This window comes from Cherax quadricarinatus, chromosome 14 (assembly GCF_038502225.1).
Source record: "Cherax quadricarinatus isolate ZL_2023a chromosome 14, ASM3850222v1, whole genome shotgun sequence".
In the NCBI taxonomy this organism is placed as follows: Eukaryota; Metazoa; Arthropoda; class Malacostraca; order Decapoda; family Parastacidae; genus Cherax; species Cherax quadricarinatus.
Genome location: NC_091305.1, coordinates 4,925,935 through 4,941,066, shown reverse-complemented (window position 1 = coordinate 4,941,066; position 15,132 = coordinate 4,925,935). Strand labels below are relative to the sequence as shown.

The following is a 15,132-nucleotide window of genomic DNA, read 5'->3' as shown; positions in this document are numbered from 1 at the left end:
CCAATGACCCCAGTGGAAGTCCCATTGACCCCAATGGATGTCCCAATGACTCCAATGGAAGTCCCATTGACCCCAATGAAAGTCCCAATGACCCCAATGGAAGTCCCAATGACCCCAATGGAAGTCCCAATGACCCCAATGGAAGTCCCAATGACCCCAATGGAAGTCCCAGTGACCCCAATGGAAGTCCCAATGACCCCAATGGAAGTCCCAGTGACCCCAATGGAAGTCCCAATGACCCCAATGGAAGTCCCAATGACCCCAATGGATGTGTACCTGTACCTAAATAAACTTAAGAAATGTTGGGATATATAATATAATATATATAGGTTAAGTTATCTTATGATAATTATATATAATATTGAAGCAGTGCTATATGACCCGTGTAGGTTTAGCACTTTCTTTGATTATAATAGTGTATATATATATTGAAAATTTTCAAGTCTAAATTTAATTAGGTACAGTAAGTTTGGCATTGGGTATATAAGATACAAGTTTACAGTGGTCTTGAGGGTACATGTGCTATGGTCACAAGTACATAGTGTAGTATAAACCTAGGGAAGATAGATTAGCCAACTATTATGGGTCATATACTGAGGAAGAGGACTAAAATTCCCAGTGGAAATAAATCAAACTGATTAACTTTCTCGAGTTATCCTGGGATAATATCCCTCCTGTTAGATAATGTGAATAAAGTCTTCAACGACTGCCTTTATTCACTTGGTAATAAATAGGTACCTGTTATGGGTTGCATCCTGGAGAAGAACAATGAAGAACCAAACAGAAATAAGCCACACTGCTTGGTTTTCTTGAGTTATCCTGGGTTTATAGTGCTTTGGGGTTAATAATCCAAGGAAAGCCTTTTTGATATTATCAGTAACATTATTTTTAAGCCTTTGTCATGACTGTAAACAATTAACAAACCTGACCAGTGGTGATAAAAGGCAAGTGCAGAGAGGTAGATTGTTGAGATGTTTTTGCCTGTGAAATGGGCAAAATGTGTTATTGACAGGCTTTGTCATTTTGCCAAAAACTCGTCATTAGGAGAGAAACCTTACGGTGATATTTTGATTTGTCCTGGACCATTGTCAAGCCACAATGATCAGAAGAAGACTGAAACATTGTTATAAGGTTTTCCTCCTAATTTCAGCCACAGTATTGAAGCTTGATTGAGTGAAAAAAAAAAAAACTTCCACAGGCAATAATGTCTTAATAAAGTTGTTCTGTGCACTTGTATCGTTTTCATCATTTGCCATAACTATCTGGAGTGGGAGAGAAGATATATACACTTAACAGTTATAAAAGGCAGATATTTGGGTACTTTCCTAAATGAAGCTTCATTCTTCTTATCTGTGGCTCGGTTGATAGCCCACCCAGGTTACATACTGAATGTCCATGGTTTGATCCCCGGCATGGGTGGAAATATTGGGCAGGTTCCCTTACTTTATTGGGTTATCTTGGGTGGCTAACCCTCTCGGTTAAAAATCTGAACAAAATCTTATCCCACCTGACATCTTAATGATTCTTATTGGATCATATATTGTCAGAAATATATGCCTTATTTTATAGCTTAGCCATAACTATATGTATTAGAGTAACTATTTCATACACCTGCCAGAGTGTTATAATGCTTAATTTAACATGTTGGCTCTGGAGGTTTAAATACTTCAGCTGATTTTTGGTGGGTACACCAGATGTTACATTATACAGTATTAATTAGGCTTAGGTTAGGTTAGGTAGTGCTATTACATTTATATCATAGAAATAATTGCCAGCATTATGCTGAGTGAGATTTTCTTTTATAGTCAGCAGATCTGCTTATAATTTTTCTTAAAATCTCAATTTACTATATTGTGACTTGCATGTAATATCAATACTGTATTAGTATTGTTCCTTATGAGTTTATTGTGTGTTTTTGCTGTGCTAAGTAATATGATTTTAGATTGCAGACAACATATTAAGGGATCCCTCAAATGAGAAATTCCGCAGTGTGAATCTGAGCAGCTGTGTAATGGAGCAAAAATTGATTCCTGCCATTGGTGCCTTGGAAGTTCTCTTTCTCATGGGGTTTGAGGAGGTAAGATTGTGTGCCTTTTTTCTTCCTTCATCTCCTATCACATTCAGACAGTATTAAACAGTTTTTTTTATTTTTGCTTACTGAAAAAATACTGTACTATACAACCGAAACAGTCAAAGGGTTAAAGTCCCAAGTACAATAATGCAAAATTTTCCTTGTCTGAATTATTGAAATTTTACATGTATATATAGAACATTAAAAATTAAAATGTTGATCTTTGGGTATAGCTCTTTAAATATTATTCTAATCTGCTTAATATTGACACACTTAAGATAAAATTAATAGCAAGAAAACAGATTTGTCTGTAAGGAATCAGTGAGCCAACACATTTTCAAGAAAATCCTATGGTTTGTTTTCAATTTAGAGGGTGTGTGTTAACCAAACAGAAAATAGGCTGCTCATGAAAAGTTGAGAATAATTGAAGCAGTATGCAAAATGTTTAGTAAAATAGTTGTACTGTATAATTTAATCATGTGAATTACAAAGCACACAAATTCTGAGGTTTGACTGGATGATTGCATAAAGCCCCCCTCATGTAAATGGAGTACACCCAATGTTATGTACTGTATTGTATATAAGTTTGCATATATAACTTTAATGTGAGTGCTGTTTGAATATTTAACAAGAATACTTACAGACATTTCTCTTAATTCAAGTACAGTAACCTGGTTAATTCAAGCTAGATTAATTGGACAGTTACAAAATTAAGTGCAGTAGTCGTTGTATTTTTTTGAGGGGGGAATGAGAGAAGCTGAATTGGACATTGCTTTCCCAGCAATACTTTATATTTTATCAGTCATGTAGGACTTTTCTCCCAATCTGTGGTAAGTTTGGTCAGTAACAAATTTCATTAGAAAAAATAGACTGTAATTTCCTTTGGTAAAAACATTCATCATCAAATAACGATTTGATATTGATTTGGTGTGGAATTGTGAGGTACTACATGCCCCTAAGCAGTGTGCTTGTAACCCCTGCTCCCCTTTCTCAGCAAATGGACCTTTGGATCTGCCACTGAGTTCTAACACCGAAGAAATGTATCAGTATTCAAGCATGGAAGGTACAAGTGTTTCCTTTGAGTCATTATTTATATATTGAAAATAATTAAATGCTGCTGTATTTTTTTAAATCGAACCTTCATTGTGGAAAAATTCTGTGTTTCAGGGTAATGATAAGTTGATTCTTCCAAAAGATGATCCACTCAACAATTTACGCAGATACCGACAACAACTGCTAAAGCTGAAGCATGACAGAATGAAAAAATTACCAACAACTGTTAAAGGAGGTCTTTCAAAAACTCTGACTCCTGAATTACAAGTAAATAACCTGCTATCAGACAATTTTTTTTAACTGTGTATTATAGATGTAATACTGAGAAATCTGAATCTTTAAAAAAAATCAGATTTTTTTTTTTAACACTGGCCATTCCCCACTGAGGCAGATGTGTTTATGTTAAATACAAGGCAGTGCCAAAAATACAAGGAGGCAAAAATTAAGAGTATATCTGAGAGTATGCATTTAGTGTGATCAGCAAATATGAATGTGAAATTTTTTTGTCTAAACCTGTTGCTTTATTCCACTTAAATAAAAAATACAGTGGACCCCCGCTTAACGATTACCTCCCAATGCGACCAATTATGTAAGTTTATTTATGTAAGTGCGTTTGTACATGTATGTTTGGGGGTCTGAAATGCACTAATCTACTTCACAATATTCCTTATGGGAACAAATTCAGTCAGTACTGGCACCTGAACATACTTCTGGAATGAAAAAATATCGTTAACCGGGGGTCCACTGTACTCCATACCAAGTTTGAGAAATTAGAGGGTTTATTTAAGGGTAAACCAATGACCTCAAACCTTCACTGCTCATAAAATGGGACTTGCTGTTTTCTGTTTAGGGAAAAATGGAACCAAGAGCAGCTTAAATTGCTCTTTTGGTTAGCAGAAGTGTGAGAAAAAAACATACATATTCCAGTACAATAGAATTTTTATTTCTTTATGCAGTACTAATAAAGCAGTTTATATATAATAAAACACTGGTAGGCAATATAGAAAGCCACTAATTATGCAGTGCATTTCAGGAAAACTAACCATAAGGATTAAATGTTACTTCAGAACTAGACAGACTACTAAGTAGGACTTACTATGCAGTTTACAACAATCATAAGTACAATAAGAAAGGTAGCTAATGACAAATGGTGAGTCGTAGATTACATATTATTTCAAATCTGATTCAATAATCTTCAGTTTTGTGGAGTGATTGAATAGAGATGGTGAAGATAAAGCAAGTTACTTAATTACATTAGACATACAGTAGGACAAAATGTGTTACCAATTATGTTTGGAAGTTGAAGGAAGGCTGGAAGAAGAACAGGGATAGAATTGGATGAGCTGGTTTTATTTGACATGGCGTAATGATGTCTTAGTTTCGTGAAGGTGATGAGGTGCTTTATAACAATAACTGAATCACCTGGCTGATAGGGGGCCTTTTGATGTGTTAGGCAGGGAGTTCCAGATCTTAGGGCATTTTATGTGCATTGAGCTTTTACACAGGCTGAGTCAGACACAGAGGCTGTCAGGGAGATTTTTGTATTGTGTTATGCCTGTGTGCTCTGTTGCTGCTATTAAGGAAAATTTTCAGAGAAGAGTTTTTATTGGAATTGATCGTTCTGTATATATAATAGGCACAGTGGTATGAGTGCATATTTTGTATATTATGTATGTTCAAGCTTTTAAAGAGTAGAGGAGTGTTGTCTGGCACTGGAATGGGCGATTGCCTGCACAGCGCCTTTATGTTGGGTTATTAATGGTTTTAGGTGATTTGGTGTAGTAGATACCTAGGCATAAATTCCATATGTGTAGTAAGGATAGATAAGGGAGAAGTACAATGTAAGTAGCCAGCGGCATGCCTAATGTCAGCATGCCACAAGCAAGACGGTGATGGAACGAGTGATGATGAGTGTTTTTTCTTTTTCAGGTCCCCACCTCAGTGGGAGATAGATGGTGTTTTAAAAAATAATAAAATCAACAATAAAGACTAAAAATAATAATTAGGAATTCTCATTTGCTGAGGTGAAAATTTGGTGTCACTGGAGGGCCTGTAAATAGAGTCCTATTATCACAAAACATTTTGGGACCTGATGGGCTATTGGAGTGTGAGCAGGGTAATATTTTGTGAAGGGATTCAGGGAAACTGGCTAGCCAGACTTGAGTCCTGGAAGTGGGAAGTAGAATGCCTGCACTTCAACCCTTTGACTGTTTTCGACGTATAAATACGTCTTACGAGCCAATGTTTCTGACGTATATATACTCAATAATTCTAGCGGCTTCAAATCAAGCGGGAGAAAGCTGGTAGGCCCACATGTGAGAGAATGGGTCTGTGTGGTCAGTGTGCACCACATAAAAAAAATCCTGCAGCACACATTGCGTAATGAGAAAAAAAAACTGATCGTTTTTTTGGAATAAAACGCCGACTTTGAGGTGTATTTTCGTATAGTATTTATCGTTGTATTCACGTTTTCATGGTCTTAGGTGATAAAATGGAAAACATATTACAGAAATAGAGATGATTTTCATTACTTTGACGATGAAAACGACCTTGAAACTGAGCTCAAAGTAGTGGAAATGTTCGATTTTTACCGATGTTCAGGAGTAAATAAATCACACCACACGTCCAATACACGTCAACTGGGGAGTCTAATATTCTTTCACTAGTGCACTGATATTATTTATACCATTTTTACAATAATGCAGTAGTCTGCATAACTAAATTTTGTATTTTTTTGTATGAATAAAAAATCAAAATAGAAAGCAATAATAATATAAGAGGGGCCTAGAGATGTGACTAATGAACAGAGTATATGTTATTTTAGTGCCACGAATGTCTACCTTGTTTATTCTGGACCCTATTTTGAAATTGGCATCTTTTTTAGTTTGCGTGAAATTGGCCAAATTGCCAATTTCTGACCACCATATTGGGTAGTCCTAATTAGTAAATGGGAGGTTTCTTGTACTCAGCTGATAGATAAAATGGAGTTCTAAAGAAATAGCTATGAGTTTGGTCAACTGGAACAATGGAATTGGCTGAAAATAGGGCTCAAAATCGGCGAAATCGCCGATACGCATATGTCGCCGAGACCGCTAACTTCGCGGGAGCATAATTCCATGAGTTTTCGACCAAATTTCGAATTTTTGGTGTCATTACCATCGGGAAAAGATTCTCTATCATTTCATAAGAAAAAATAATTTTTTTTTTTTTTTCAAAAATTGAGCGACATAGAATGACAGTTTCAGAAAGGGGCCTGAAACAGTCAAAGGGTTAAAGGTTGGTTTTGAGATATTGGCTGTTTGGGGTGACATCTAAACTGTCATGTCTGGGCACCTCTGCAAAGATAGTGATAATGTTTGAATGATGGTGAAAGTTTTTTTTTTTTTTTTGGGGGGGGGTCACTGCCCCTGTGGGAGATCGCCGACATGTTAAAAAAAATTATGCAAATAATATTTAGCCCCCAAAAAAGGAATCTAATGAAGGCAGAGAAGTTCAGGAACCAATTTTCTACCCCCTGTCAGTGGAAGAGGGAAATTTTAAGTGTCAATGGGGCACCTCTAAATGAAGTTCGTGTTGCAAATAATTGCTAGCTAGAAGAAAATGCAACGAAGGACAGAGGTAAGAGAAATTTGGAAAACGGCTTTTAACCCCCTATCAGTGGACCACCCTAGTGTATACATGAGTATGAATGCTTATGTGTGTACTTGAGAACTGTTTATGTGCTTAGTCAAATGTGTATCTCTTGTATTTTTGATAAACATTTTCTTTTTTTCCAGGAAATGGAATCTAAGCTTAGATCCAACCTTGTTAGAGAATTTGAAAGAGTACTTATATATGAGAGTCCAGCATTACAGGAAAAAGCAAGACATTGCATGCCGGTTCAAGAGCTACATGAACGAGCAAGAAGCAAGTTGTCAATTATGAATAAGGAATTTGGCAAGGATGAAAAGCCATTGGATTTCCAGGTAATATATTTGTGAACGGGTTTATTGGTAAAGCTGGTAGCGGGGTGTAAATGATAAACGTCTTTGGAGGCTTCTTACTTTATTTGTAAAGTAGTGGTGGGTACACAGGCTTGTGTGTTGTGCCCATGGCCCGGGTAGGGCCATGCCCACGAGAGGAGAACTAGTAGGCCTTTTGTCTTGCTGGTAGGCCGCTGAGAGAGTGTGGGACCAGCTTCCCACAGACCTGGGGCAGGCCCAGAGGGCAGCACCTTAGTGGTGCGAAATATGAACTGAGCTGACAGACAGCATAGGCTGTCTGTGCAGACAGTACAGGCTGTCTACATATTTTTAGTATTTTTTCCTGGCTCTAATACAGTGGACCCCCGGTTTACGATATTATTTCATTCCAGAAGTATGTTCAGGTGCCAGTACTGAACAAATTTGTTCCCATAAGGAATATTGTGAATTAGATTAGTCCATTTCAGACCCCCAAACATACATGTACAAACGCACTTACATAAATACACTCACATAATTGGTCGCATTGGGAGCTGATCATGAAGCGGGGGTCCACTGTACTTGTAACATCACTCACTGGAACCTGTCTTAGAAAGTAAAGTAAAAGGACAGCTGTGATACTCGCTAGTGATGCCATCACAACTTTTCATCACCAAATAAAGATAAATCTTGTTTAATATCATGAATCGCTTCCAGAAAAAAAAAATTAAATGAGGCAACGTATAGCGGTTGGTGTTTCCTCCCTAAAATGGAGGATTATTGTGCCCAAAAACAGAAATATTTAGGTCAAAAACAAAAATATTTGGACAAAATGAAGAGGCATTTGACACAAAATTTAAATGTTTTGCCTTACAAAATACACTATGTAATACTCACCAAATATAGGTAAGAATGTAAGGTGGCTTTATGGGAAAATTTTATGAATTTTGGGGGATGTATACATGCAGTCATGGAGAAGTGGAGAAGAATCCTTGTTCCATAAGCCATGCATGTTACAAGAGCAAGGGGCTAATAACCCTTTCTGTATGATTTTTTTTTTTCAGCAAGTCGACCATCTCCCACCTAGGCAGGGTGACCCAAAAAGAAAGAAAAAACTTTCATCATCATTCAACACTTTCCCCTCACTCATACATAATCACTGTTTTTGCAGAGGCACCCAGATACAACAGTTTAGAAACAAAGATACAGTATAAAAAGTGACATGAAATAATTACAATATCATGGCCCCATTTATATGTATACCATCCTATTACACATCCCTTCAAACTGCCAATATCCCAAACCATTTCTTTAAAGTGCAGGCATTGTACTTCCCATTTCCAGGACTCAAGTCCGGCTATATAAAAATAACCGGTTTCCCTGAATCATTTCACTAAATATTACCCTGCTCACACTCCAACAGCTCATCAGGTCCCAAAAAACATTTGTCTCCATTCACTCATATCTAATGCTCATGCATGCTTGCATTTCTCCTTCAGATCATCCTACCTTGGTGGGAGATGAACAGTGTTAAAAAATACTATATATACTGTATACATATTGCACACTGAGTGGTAATAGAGATGGAATGCTTTGTCTTGCCTAATACATAGGGAGAAAGTAAGCCATTATCATATACAGTACATTGAATACATATGTAGACATTTTCTCCAGTTGTTTTCACAAAAATGTAATGCTGCATTGGGTGATGACAATGATGGCACATGGCTGCTGTCTGTTTACATATACAGCACTCTAAGTTGGTTCTTTCCTATACTGTTAAAAAAAAGCACCTCTATTTCTTATATCTTGAACACACGTGGTATGTAGTCGCTTTGTTGATGCATGTGTGGAGCAGAGAAGGTGATGGTACGTGGTTGTTTCATGCACACAATATTCTCTACTGTATTGTTCCTTATTTTCTGTTACAGTGCTAAAAAAAATTTGCCTGTTTCATTGATATTGAAAGCCTGAGGTATGTGAGCACCTAAATCAAATAATTTCCAGTAAAATAAAATGCAGCAAATGTCTTCTGATAAATGAATATATTGTACATTCAGTTCAATTACCCTGACAGCTATTTACAAAAAATGAGAAACAGTGCAATGAGAATGGTCAGCAACCCTGTATCATAATTTAAGTGTCAAGAGGTGTAGGACCTTATTAAAGTTTTAATGTCTTTGAGTCGCCTTTTAATATTCTGCTTAATTTAGATAGTTTAAAATGGTTTAGGTACCTTGTGACTAATTTGAAAACTCAGTATGATTTGTTACTGTAGTACTACATTACATACTCTGTAATGCAATTAAACCTTGTTACTCCATATTTATTTATGAGTTCTGATTTTTTTTTTTTTTGAGGAATACATTCATTAATTATAAGCAACACTGGAAAATCTTGTGAACAGTTCCTCTTAGTCTGGTTATCCTGCCTCAGTGGGAGATGACTGGTATGTTAAAAAAAATTATACTTAAAATCTGGGTAGAAATTTCATTCACTACAGTCCACATTATGATAAGGTGCTGTATATACTTATGTACTGTGTTTCTATGTAAATAGTTTCCTTTATTATATTTTGTATACCAGGATTGGATTTTTCTTCTGTTTCATTCTATAATTTTTTCTATGCCTCATCACAGTGACTTGAAAGGGTTGAATGCTCATTTATATTCATAAAAATATTTTTCTTTTTGGGGATTTTCTTTCTTTTTGGGCCACCCTGCCTTGGTGGGAGACGGCCGACTTGTTAAAAAAAAAAAAAACATTTCCATTGAAATTGGCAAGCAAAGCCCCATATGGCTATTACTAGAATCAATTGCTTTTGGGCAAAAGGGAATCATCATCTCTTCTGTGATAGAGTGACAGTAAGAAATAAAAACACCAAACAATTCTTCTGTGAGAGAATCACATGTAATATTAACTTAATTATTAATTTTATTTAGAGCTTGTAAAACATATGTACTTGCACTTCAGTTTTTTTGTTTTACTTAACCTGTTATAAATAAGGATTTTTTTTTTTTTCAACAAGTCGGCCATCTGCCACCGAGGCAGGGTGACTAAAAAAAAAAAAAGAAAATCCCAAAAAAGAAAATACTTTCATCATCATTCAACACTTTCACCACACTCACACATTATCACTTTATTATTTTTATATTTTTATTATCACACTGGCTGATTCCCACCAAGGCAGGGTGGCCCGAAAAACAAAAACTTTCACCATCATTCACTCCATCACTGTCTTGCCAGAAGGGTGCTTTACACTACAGTTTTTAAACTGCAACATTAACACCCCTCCTTCAGAGTGCAGGCACTGTACTTCCCATCTCCAGGACTCAAGTCCGGCCTGCCGGTTTCCTTGAACCCCTTCATAAATGTTACTTTGCTCACACTCCAACAGCACATCAAGTATTAAAAACCATTCGTCTCCATTCACTCCTATCAAACACGCTCACGCATGCCTGCTGGAAGTCCAAGCCCCTCTCACACAAAACCTCCTTTACCCCCTCCCTCCAACCTCTCCTAGGCCGACCCCTACCCTGCCTTCCTTCCACTACAGACTGATACACTCTTTAAGTCATTCTGTTTCGCTCCATTCTCTCTACATGTCCGAACCACCTCAACAACCCTTCCTCAGCCCTCTGGACAACAGTTTTGGTAATCCCGCACCTCCTCCTAACTTCCAAACTACGAATTCTCTGCATAATATTCACACCACACATTGCCCTCAGACATGACATCTCCACTGCCTCCAGCCTTCTCCTCGCTGCAACATTCATCACCTATGCTTCACACCCATATAAGAGTGTTGGTAAAACTATACTCTCATACATTCCCTTCTTTACCTCCAAGGACAAAGTTCTTTGTCTCCACAGACTCCTAAGTGCACCAATCACCCTTTTCCCCTCATCAATTCTATGATTCACCTCATCCTTCATAGACCCATCCGCTGACACGTCCACTCCCAAATATCTGAATACATTCACCTCCTCCATACTCTCTCCCTCCAATCTGATATCCAATCTTTCATCACCTAATATTTTTATCCTCATAACCTTACTCTTTCCTGTATTCACTTTTAATTTTCTTCTTTTGCACACCCTACCAAATTCATCCACCAATCTCTGCAACTTCTCTTCAGAATCTCCCAAGAGCACAGTGTCATCAGCAAAGAGCAACTGTGACAACTCCCACTTTATGTGTGATTCTTTATCTTTTAACTCCACGCCTCTTGTCAAGACCCTCGCATTTACTTCTCTTACAACCCCATCTATAAATATATTAAACAACCACGGTGACATCACACATCCTTGTCTAAAGCCTACTTTTACTGGGAAATAATTTCCCTCTTTCCTATGTACTCTAACTTGAGCCTCACTATCCTCGTAAAAACTCTTCACTGCTTTCAGTAACCTACCTCCTACACCATACACCTGCAACATCTGCCACATTGCCCCCCTATCCACCCTGTCATACGCCTTTTCCAAATCCATAAATGCCACAAAGACCTCTTTAGCCTTATCTAAATACTGTTCACTTATATGTTTCACTGTAAACACCTGGTCCACACACCCCCTACCTTTCCTAAAGCCTCCTTGTTCATCTGCTATCCTATTCTCCGTCTTACTTTTAATTCTTTCAATAATAACTCTACCATACACTTTACCAGGTATACTCAACAGACTTATCCCCCTATAATTTTTGCACTCTCTTTTGTCCCCTTTGCCTTTATACAAAGGAACTATGCATGCTCTCTGCCAATCCCTAGGTACCTTACCCTCTTCCATACATTTATTAAATAATTGCACCAACCACTCCAAAACTATATCCCCACCTGCTTTTAACATTTCTATCTTTATCCCATCAATCCCGGCTGCCTTAACCCCTTTCATTTTACCTACTGCCTCACGAACTTCCCCCACACTCACAACTGGCTCTTCCTCACTCCTACAAGATGTTATTCCTCCTTGCCCTATACACGAAATCACAGCTTCCCTATCTTCATCAACATTTAACAATTCCTCAAAATATTCCCTCCATCTTCCCAATACCTCTAACTCTCCATTTAATAACTCTCCTCTCCTATTTTTAACTGACAAATCCATTTTTTCTCTAGGCTTCCTTAACTTGTTAATCTCACTTCAAAACTTTTTCTTATTTTCAACAAAATTTGTTGATAACATCTCACCCACTCTCTCATTTGCTCTCTTTTTACATTGCTTCACCACTCTCTTAACCTCTCTCTTTTTCTCCATATACTCTTCCCTCCTTGCATCACTTCTACTTTGTAAAAACTTCTCATATGCTAACTTTTTCTCCCTTACTACTCTCTTTACATCATCATTCCACCAATCGCTCCTCTTCCCTCCCGCACCCACTTTCCTGTAACCACAAACTTCTGCTGAACACTCTAACACTACATTTTTAAACCTACCCCATACCTCTTCGACCCCATTGCCTATGCTCTCATTAGCCCATCTATCCTCCAATAGCTGTTTATATCTTTCCCTAACTGCCTCCTCTTTTAGTTTATAAACCTTCACCTCTCTCTTCCCTGATGCTTCTATTCTCCTTGTATCCCATCTACCTTTTACTCTCAGTGTAGCTACAACTAGAAAGTGATCTGATATATCTGTGGCCCCTCTATAAACATGTACATCCTGAAGTCTACTCAACAATACATAATCCAACAAACTACTGTCATTTCGCCCTACATCATATCTTGTATACTTATTTATCCTCTTTTTCTTAAAATATGTATTACCTATAACTAAACCCCTTTCTGTACAAAGTTCAATCAAAGGGCTCCCATTATCATTTACACCTGGCACCCCCAAACTTACCTACCACACCCTCTCTAAAAGTTTCTCCTACTTTAGCATTCAGGTCCCCTACCACAATTACTCTCTCACTTGGTTCAAAGGCTCCTACACATTCACTTAACATCTCCCAAAATCTCTCTCTCTCCTCTGCATTCCTCTCTTCTCCAGGTGCATACACGCTTATTATGACCCACTTCTCGCATCCAACCTTTACTTTAATCCACATAATTCTTGCATTTACACATTCATATTCTCTTTTCTCCTTCCATAACTGATCATTCAACATTACTGCTACCCCTTCCTTTTCTCTAACTCTCTCAGATACTCCAGATTTAATCCCATTTATTTCCCCCCACCGAAACTCCCCTACCCCCTTCAGCTTTGTTTCGCTTAGGGCCAGGACATCCAACTTCTTTTCATTCATAACATCAGCAATCATCTGTTTCTTGTCATCTGCACTACATCCACGCTCATTCAAGCATCCCAGTTTTATAAAGTTTTTCTTCTTCTCTTTTTTAGTAAATGTCTACAGGAGAAGGGGTTACTAGCCCATTGCTCCCGGCATTTTAGTCACCTCATACGACACGCATGGCTTACGGAGGAAAGATTCTTTTCCACTTCCCCATGGACAGTAGAAGAAATAAAGAAGAACAAGAGCTATGTAGAAAAAGGAGAAAAACCAAGATGTATGTATATATATATGCATGTGCATGTCTGTGAAGTGTGACCAAAGTGTAAGTTGGAGTAGCAAGATATCCCTGTTATCTAGCATGTTTATGAGACAGAAAAAGACACCAGCAATCCTACCATCATGCAAAACAGTTACAGGTTTCTGTTTCACAGTCATCTGGTAGGACGGTAGTACTTCCCTGGGTGGTTGCTGTCTACCAACCTACTACCTACTATCACTTTATCATATATAAAGATATATAACATAGCCCTCCAAACTGCCAATATCCCAAACCCCTCCTTTAAAGTGCAGGCATTGTACTTCCCATTTCCAGTACTCAAGTCTGGCTATATAAAAATAACCAGTTTCCCTGAATCTCTTCACTAAATATTACCCTGCTCACACTCCAACAGCTCGTCAGGTCCCAAAAACCATTCGTCTCCATTCACTCCTATCTAACACGCTCACGCACGCTTGCTGGAATTCCAAGCCCCTCGTCCACAAAACCACCTTTACCCCCTCCCTCCAACCTTTTCGAGGACAACCCCTATCCTGCCTTCCTTCCCCTACAGATTTATACACTCAGACCACCTCAACTACCCCTCTTCAGCCCTCTGACTAATACTTTTATTAATTCCAGACCTTATAATTTCCACGCTCCTAATTTTCTGCATAATATTTACACACATTTACCACACATTGCCCTTAGACAGGACATCTCCGCTGCCTCCAACCGCCTCCTCGCTGCAGCATTTACAACCCAAGCTTCACACCCATATAAGAGAGTTGGTACCACTATACTTTCATACATTCCCTTCTTTGCCTCCATTGATAACGTTTTTGTCTCCACTTATACCTCAACGCACCACTTACCTTTTTTATTTCATCAATTCTATGGTTAACCTCATCCTTCATAAACCCATCTGCTGACACATCAACTCCCAAATATTTGGAAACATTCACTTCTTCCATACTCCCTCTCTCCAATGTGATATCCAGTTTTTCTTTATCTAAATCATTTGATACTGTCATAAACTTACTCTTATCTATGTTCACATTCAACTTTCTACCTTTACACACCCTCCCAAACTCGTCACTAACCTTTGCAAATAAATAAATAAATAAGGATTTTTTTTTTTTTTTTTTTTTCAACAAGTCGGCCGTCTCCCACCGAGGCAGGGTGACCCAAAAAAGAAAGAAAATCCCCAAAAAGAAAATACTTTCATCATCATTCAACACTTTCACCACACTCGCACATTATCACTGTTTTTGCAGAGGTGCTCAGAATACAACAGTCTAGAAGCATAAACATATAAAGATACACAACATATCCCTCCAAACTGCCAATATCCCAAACCCCTCCTTTAAAGTGCAGGCATTGTACTTCCCATTTCCAGGACTCAAGTCCGACTATATGAAAATAACCGGTTTCCCTGAATCCCTTCACTAAATATTACCCTGCTCACACTCCAACAGATCGTCAGGTCCCAAGTACCATTCGTCTCCATTCACTCCTATCTAACACGCTCACGCACGCTTGCTGGAAGTCCAAGCCCCTTACCCACAAAACCTCCTTTA

At 37.9% G+C, this 15,132-nt stretch overlaps 2 protein-coding genes across 4 annotated transcripts in view; one reads left to right on the top strand and one right to left on the bottom strand.

Annotated features, from left to right (window-relative positions):
- Positions 1-15,132, bottom strand: part of LOC138852672 (uncharacterized) — an 84,401-nt gene that overhangs the window by 32,010 nt on the left and 37,259 nt on the right. The gene's annotated exons all lie outside the window — the stretch shown is intronic.
- Positions 1-15,132, top strand: part of Pngl (N-glycanase Pngl) — a 46,850-nt gene that overhangs the window by 642 nt on the left and 31,076 nt on the right. For 2 of the 3 annotated variants that reach the window (XM_070084781.1, XM_070084780.1), the window contains exons 2-4: positions 1,943-2,077; positions 3,239-3,391; positions 6,901-7,089. In XM_070084781.1, coding sequence (XP_069940882.1) covers positions 1,943-2,077; positions 3,239-3,391; positions 6,901-7,089 — 477 coding nt within the window. Of the gene's footprint in view, positions 1-1,942; positions 2,078-3,065; positions 3,135-3,238; positions 3,392-6,900; positions 7,090-15,132 lie in introns of those variants that run through there. The other variant, XM_070084782.1, reaches the window with a different exon arrangement.